Genomic DNA, 7,500 nt, shown 5'->3' on the forward strand with positions numbered 1-7,500 from the left:
GGGGAGAATGTGCAGACTCCACACAGACAGTGACCTGAGCCGGGAATTGAACCCAGGTCCCTGGAGCTGTGAGGCAGCAGCGCCAACCCACTGTGCTGGGAGGGCCATCAGCTGGGCAAGGGGCAGTCGAGACGATAGGAGGAGGTTGGGGGGTTGGGGGTGGACTCGGTGGGCGGGGATCGGGGTGGAGGCGTTTGGGGGGGGGATGGGGGTGGGGGCGTTTGGGGGGGGGTGGGGGTGGAGGCGTTGGGGGGAGGGGATCGGGTGGAGGCGTGGGGGGGATCGGGGTGGGGGCGTTTGGGGGGGGATCGGGGTGGAGGCGTTGGGGGGAGGGGATCGGGGTGGAGGCGTTTGGGGGGGGTGGGGGTGGGGGCGTTTGGGGGGGGGGTGGGGGTGGAGGCGTTGGGGGGAGGGGATCGGGGTGGAGGCGTTGGGGGGATCGGGGTGGGGGCGTTGGGGGGTAGGGGATCGGGGTGGAGGCGTTTGGGGGGGGGGATCGGGGTGGGGGTGTTGGGGGGGCGGGGATCGGGGTGGAGAGAGTTTGGGGAATCGTGGGGGGAATCGGTTTAGTTGGAATTTGAGAACCTTTCCCGGTTTGGGCCTGTCTAAACTCAAATTCTACCCTCCACCCCTGCTCTCCACCCCTCACTCTCCCCCCCTCCCCCTCACCCTCCCCCTCACTCTCCCCCTCACCCTCCCCCTCACCCTCCCCCCTCTCCCCGCAGCTCTTCAGGAAGCAGTCAGTACCAGTGACCCAGAGCTGGTACAGCTGGTCCTCCAATTCCGTGATTACCACGTGCTACAGAACGTCTCGCTGGCATTCCTGAACTCCTCAGACAACTCCGCAAGGTACACTGCGCAAACCGTGCTCCCCCCACCCCAACCCCACCCCACCCCACCAATTCTGGGCTCTGTGCGTGTCCAGTATTGGCCCTGTCCCTGAGTCTTATTCCCCACCACGCTCCTCTGTCTGCTCACTCTTCAGATTGCTGGATCCCACAGCGCCAGGACAGTTAGAGATCAATTGCAGCAACCACTCACCTGCATGGTTTACCATCTTTCCATTTGATTTATTATTGTCACGTGTATTGGGATACAGTGGAAAGTATTGTTTCTTGCGCAGTGGACAGACAAAGCATACCGTTCATAGAGAAGGAAAGGAGAGGGTGCAGAATGTAGTGTTACAGTCACAGCGAGGGTGTAGAGAAAGATCAGCTTAATGCGAGGTCGGTCCATTCAAAAGTCTGACAGCAGCAGGAAGAAGCTGTTCTTGAGTCGGTCGGTACGGGACCTCAGACTTTTGTATCTTTTTCCCGACGGAAGAAGGTGGAAGAGAGAATGTCCGGGGTGCGCTTGGGGGGTCCTTGATTATGCCGGCTGCTTTTCCCCGAGGCAGCGGGAAGTGTAGACAGAGTCAATGGATGGGAGGCTGGTTTGTGTGATGGATTGGGGGCTACATTCACCACCCTTTTGTATTTCCTTGCGGTCTTGGGCAGAGCAGGAGCCCAGACCGAGCTGTGATACAACCCAGAAAGAATGCTTTCTATGGGGCATCTGTAAAAGTTGGTGTAAGCCTTTTAGGAAGGTCTCAGACTGAGACTGAGTGAGGCTGGTAGAGAGAGAGAGTGAGCGTGGGAGTGGGTTATAACACAGAGCAGTGAGCGTTTGGGTACCATGCTGTATAACAGTGTGTGAGAGGGAATTACAGCGACAGGGTGGGAGATCCCACTGAGGCAGTGCTGTGGGTGTGGCGGAGGAGTTTATCGCTGTGCTGACCCGAGGTGTTTGTTTCTCAGTGGGTGGGGAAAGCCGGGGGTGGGGGGAGGTGGGGGTTGGATTCTGGCAGTAACTCTCTGTCTCACTCTGGTCTCCCTGTCTACAGGCTGCAGATTTCTATGTGGAAATGAAATGGGAATTTACAAGCTGGGGTGAGTCTCAATATTCAAATCGACTCCTCAGATTCACGGCAAACAATACAGAGACGGAATAATCATCTCTCCCCCACCACCCCGCTTCCCCCTGCTCTCCCTCCCGCTCTGTCTCTGCCTGGGTCCGTCCCCACCACCCCCGCCGGTCTCCCCTCGCTCTCCCTGTCTCCCCCTCTCTCTCTGTCTCTGCCTGCCTCTCTCTCTCTCTCTCCCCCCCACTTCCGGGTCTCCCCTCGCTCTCCCTGTCTCCCCCCTTCTCTCTGTCTCTCTGTCTCTGCCTGCCTCTCTCTGTCTCTGTCTCTGTCTCTCTCTCTCTCTCCCCCCCACTTCCGGGTCTCCCTCGCTCTCCCTGTCTCCCCCTTTCTCTATGTCTTTCCCTCCCCTTCTCTGTCTCTGTCTCTGTCTCTCTCTCTCTCTCTCTCTCTCCCCCCCACTTCCGGGTCTCCCCTCGCTCTCCCTGTCTCCCCCCTCTCTCTCTGTTACAGTCCCCCTCGTTTCTAAGATCTGCCCAAGTGATGTTTACCGTGTGTGGAAGAGTGGAGCTAATCTGCGAGTGGATACGACGTTACTGGGGTTTGAGCACATGACCTGGCAGCGAGGGAAACGCTCGTACATCTTCAAGGGCGAAGGTGAGTGACGGAAATTCATGCAATCTTCGTCAAAGGGGAAAATCTCCCACTGTCCCCTCATCAAACACTCCCAGGACAGGGACAGCACGGGGTTAGATACAGAGTAAAGCTCCCTCTACACTGTCCCCCCATCAAACACTCCCAGGACAGGGACAGCACGGGGTTAGATACAGAGTAAAGCTCCCTCTACACTGTCCCCCCATCAAACACTCCCAGGGCAGGTACAGCACGGGGTTAGATACAGAGTAAAGCTCCCTCTACACTGTCCCCCCATCAAACACTCCCAGGACAGGTACAGCACGGGGTTAGATACAGAGTAAAGCTCCCTCTACACTGTCCCCCCATCAAACACTCCCAGGACAGGTACAGCACGGGGTTAGATACAGAGTAAAGCTCCCTCTACACTGTCCCCCCCATCAAACACTCCCAGGACAGGTACAGCACGGGTTAGATACAGAGTAAAGCTCCCTCTACACTGTCCCCATCAAACACTCCCAGGACAGGTACAGCACGGGGTTAGATACAGAGTAAAGCTCCCTCTACACTGTCCCCCCATCAAACACTCCCAGGACAGGTACAGCACGGGTTAGATACAGAGTAAAGCTCCCTCTACACTGTCCCCATCAAACACTCCCAGGACAGGTACAGCACGGGGTTAGATACAGAGTAAAGCTCCCTCTACACTGTCCCCATCAAACACTCCCAGGACAGGGACAGCACGGGGTTAGATACAGAGTAAAGCTCCCTCTACACTGTCCCCCCATCAAACACTCCCAGGACAGGTACAGCACGGGGTTAGATACAGAGTAAAGCTCCCTCTATAGTGTCCAGTCACAGCCTGTGTTCTTTTCTCTGCAGACGAGGGGGCTGTGGTAATGGAGGTTGATCACGATAAGCAATTGGTTTACACAGAGACTCTCTCCCTCGATCTCCACGACGCTGAGATTGTCCTCTCTGCGATGCAGCCTTCTGAGGAACACATTGCCGGTCGCCTGACCTCCCCCATTGTCTCCACACACCTCGACACTAAAAACATCGCATTTGAGAGGTAAATACCCCCAGTCCTCCACCCCCCGAACCCCTCGATTAGATTCCAGTCTGTAACTCACTCCCGGGTATCTGTTATTCTATATATAAACCACCCCAAACCCCTCGATTAGATTCCAGTCTGTAACTCACTCCCGGGTATCTGTTATTCTGTATATAAACCACCCCGAACCCCTCGATTAGATTCCAGTCAGTAACTCACTCCCGGGTATCTGTTATTCTGTATATAAACCACCCCGAACCCCTCGATTAGATTCCAGTCTGTAACTCACTCCCGGGTATCTGTTATTCTGTATATAAACCACCCCGAACCCCTCGATTAGATTCCAGTCTGTAACTCACTCCCGGGTATCTGTTATTCTATATATAAACCACCCCGAACCCCTCGATTAGATTCCAGTCTGTAACTCACTCCCGGGTATCTGTTATTCTGTATATAAACCACCCCGAACCCCTCGATTAGATTCCAGTCTGTAACTCACTCCCGGGTATCTGTTATTCTGTATATAAACCACCCCGGAACCCCTCGATTAGATTCCAGTCTGTAACTCACTCCCGGGTATCTGTTATTCTATATATAAACCCCCCCGAACCCCTCGATTAGATTCCAGTCTGTAACTCACTCCCGGGTATCTGTTATTCTATATATAAACCACTCTGAACTCACTCCTGTGTCGCCATCTTGTCTTTATCAGGAATAAATCTGGGATCTGGGGATGGAGGTCTGAGAAGAGTGAAGTGGTGAATGGTTATGAAGCGAAGGTGAGTGTTGCTCTGTACTGCTGACTGCGTGTACAGAATGGGCAACAACAGAGTAATACCTCGCTGACACACACACACACACACACCCACATTCTGACACACTATCGTGACTTGGTTTGATTTATTATTGTCCCGTGTATTGGGATACAGTGAAAAGTATTGTTTCTTGCGCACTATACAGACAAAGCATACCGTTCATAGAGAAGGAAAGGAGAGGGTGCAGAATGTCGTGTTACAGTCACAGCTAGAATGATCAACTGAATATAAAACAGGTCCATTCAAAAGCCTGACAGCAGCAGGGAAGAATCAAAGTATTCCAGTAGTGAAGAAGGAGGCCATTTGGCCCAGCGAGCCTGTACCGACCACTTTCCCACCCAGGCCCTAACCCCATAACCCCATGCGTTTACCTTAGCTAGTCCCCTGACACAAAGGGACAGTTTCTGCACGGCCAACCCACCTAACTTGCACATCTTTGGAGTGTGGGAGGAAACTGGAGCACCCGGAGGAAACCCACGCAGACACAAGGAGAATGTGCAGACTCCACACAGACAGTGACCCGAGCTGGAATCGAACCCCAGTCTCTCGCTCTTGTCAGGCAGCAGTGCTAACTACCATGCCACCCAAAGAAGCTGTCCTTGAATCGGTCAGTACGTGACCCCGTGACCTCAGTCCTTTATATCGTTTTCCCCAGGGAAGAAGGTGGAAGAGAGAATGTCCAGGGTGCATGGGGTCCTTGATTATGCTTCAACTCAGAATAAACAACCACATCCCTAGCTGAAATCAGACATCAGCCTGCAGTCTCAGCATGTTAGCTGCCTGGTGTAGACAAATAGGCACCACCTGAAGCAGCTGAATTTTAAATATACCCCCTCAGGTGAACAATGATAGGAATACATTTCTAACGGTATCATCACAGCTCCCGCTCCTCTCTCTGTCTCAGGTGTATAGTGCCAGCAACGTGGAGCTCGTCACACGCACAAGGACAGAACATCTTTCAGAGCAGGACAAGATGAGGGTGAAAGGTCAGTACACCCACCAGCCTTTGCTCACTCAGTGTGCTGGATTTCAGACAGTGCGGTTTGGGGAGGTTCTGGAAACTCAAATCCCATTCTCTGTCACTCTGCTGGCTGTAACCTCCTCCAGTCCCTACACCCCTCCCTATCTCTGTACCCTCCTCCAGTCCCTACACCCCTCCCTATCTCTGTAACCTCCTCCAGATCCTACACCCCCTCCCTATCTCTGTAACCTCCTCCAGTCCCTACACCCCCTCCCTATCTCTGTAACCTCCTCCAGATCCTACACCCCCTCCCTATCTCTGTAACCTCCTCCAGTCCCTACACCCCCTCCCTATCTCTGTAACCTCCTCCAGTCCCTACACCCCCTCCCTATCTCTATAACCTCCTCCAGCCCCTACACCCCCCCCATCTCTGTAACCTCCTCCAGCCCCTACACCCCCTCCCTATCTCTGTAACCTCCTCCAGCCCCTACACCCCCTCCCTATCTCTGTAACCTCCTCCAGTCCCTACACCCCCTCCCTATCTCTGTAACCTCCTCCAGCCCCTACACCCCTCCCTATCTCTGTAACCTCCTCCAGCCCCCTACACCCCCTCCCTATCTCTGTAACCTCCTCCAGCCCCTACACCCCTCCCTATCTCTGTAACCTCCTCCAGCCCCTACACCCCTCCCTATCTCTGTAACCTCCTCCAGTCCCTACACCCCTCCCTATCTCTGTAACCTCCTCCAGCCCCTACACCCCCTCCCTAGCTCTGTAACCTCCTCCAGTCCCTACACCCCCTCCCTATCTCTGTAACCTCCTCCAGCCCCTACACCCCTCCCTATCTATGTAACCTCCTCCAGCCCCTACACCCCTCCCTATCTCTGTAACCTCCTCCAGTCCCTACACCCCTCCCTATCTCTGTAACCTCCTCCAGCCCCTACACCCCTCCCTATCTCTGTAACCTCCTCCAGCCCCCTACACCCCCTCACTATCTCTGTAACCTCCTCCAGTCCCTACACCCCTCCCTATCTCTGTAACCTCTTCCAGCCCCTACACCCCCTCCCTATCTCTGTAACCTCCTCCAGTCCCTACAACCCCTCCCTATCTCTGTAACCTCCTCCAGCCCCTACAGCCCTCCCTATCTCTGTAACCTCCTCCAGCCCCTACACCCCTTCCCTATCTCTGTAACCTCCTCCAGCCCCTACACCCCTCCCTATCTCTGTAACCTCCTCCAGCCCCCTACACCCCCTCACTATCTCTGTAACCCTCTCCAGCCCCGACAGGGATAGTGCTGGAAGACTGGAGGATAGCAAATGTTGTCCCCTTGTTCGAGACGGGGATTAGAGACCATCCTGGGAATTATCGACCAGTGAGCCTTACTTCTGTTGTGGGCAAAGTTTTGGAAAGGATTCCTCTAGCTGCCACCCACGCCCCCACATGAGCCTCAGTGCATGGTCCCTGTGATCAGTCTACCATGAGGGACCTTGTCAAAGGCCTTCCTAAAGTCCATGTAGACAACATCCACTGCCCTACCCTCATCAATCATCTTCATCACTTCCTCAAAAAACTCCATCAAATTTGTGAGACACGACCTCCCCTTCACAAAACCCTGCTGCCTCTCACTAATACATCCATTTATTTCCAAGTGGGAATAAATCCTGTCTTGAAGAATCTTCTCCAATAATTTCCCTCCCACTGATGTAAGGCTCACTGGCCTGGATTATTCTTGCTACCCTTCTTAAACAAAGGAACAACATTGGCTGTTCTCCAATCCTCTGGGACCTCCCTTGTAGTCAGTGAGGATACAAAGATTTCTCTCAAGGCCCCAGCAATTCCCTCCCTTGCCTCTCTCAGTATTCTGGGGTATATCCCATCAGGTCCTGGAGACTTGTCTACCTTAATGTTTCTCAATAATCCCAATACCTCCCCCTCTTTGATCTCAACATGACCCAAACTATCTACACATCCGTTCCCAGACTCATCATCCACCAAATCCTTCTCTCTGGTGAGTACTGACACAAAATATCATTTAAAACCTCACCCATTTCCTCTGGCTCCACGCATAGATTCCCTCCCTTGTCCTTGAGTGGGCCAACCCTCTCCCTGGCTATCCTTTTTGCTCTTTAATCCTTAATCT

At 53.8% G+C, this 7,500-nt stretch overlaps 1 protein-coding gene across 1 annotated transcript in view; it reads left to right on the top strand.

The window, feature by feature from the left end:
• Nucleotides 1–725: 725 nt before the first annotated feature.
• The window catches only part of LOC145340566 (ankyrin repeat domain-containing protein 13D-like), a gene marked incomplete at its 5' end in the record, with an annotated part of 21,445 nt that continues 14,670 nt past the window's right edge, over nt 726–7,500 (top strand). The window contains 7 exon segments of the mRNA XM_080185037.1: nt 726–791; nt 794–849; nt 1,883–1,928; nt 2,414–2,557; nt 3,416–3,605; nt 4,300–4,366; nt 5,307–5,388. Coding sequence (XP_080041163.1) covers nt 726–791; nt 794–849; nt 1,883–1,928; nt 2,414–2,557; nt 3,416–3,605; nt 4,300–4,366; nt 5,307–5,388 — 651 coding nt within the window.

Source organism: Carcharhinus amblyrhynchos, unplaced genomic scaffold, assembly GCF_965287045.1.
Source record: "Carcharhinus amblyrhynchos unplaced genomic scaffold, sCarAmb.v2.hapA chromosome_1154, whole genome shotgun sequence".
Classification (NCBI taxonomy): Eukaryota; Metazoa; Chordata; class Chondrichthyes; order Carcharhiniformes; family Carcharhinidae; genus Carcharhinus; species Carcharhinus amblyrhynchos.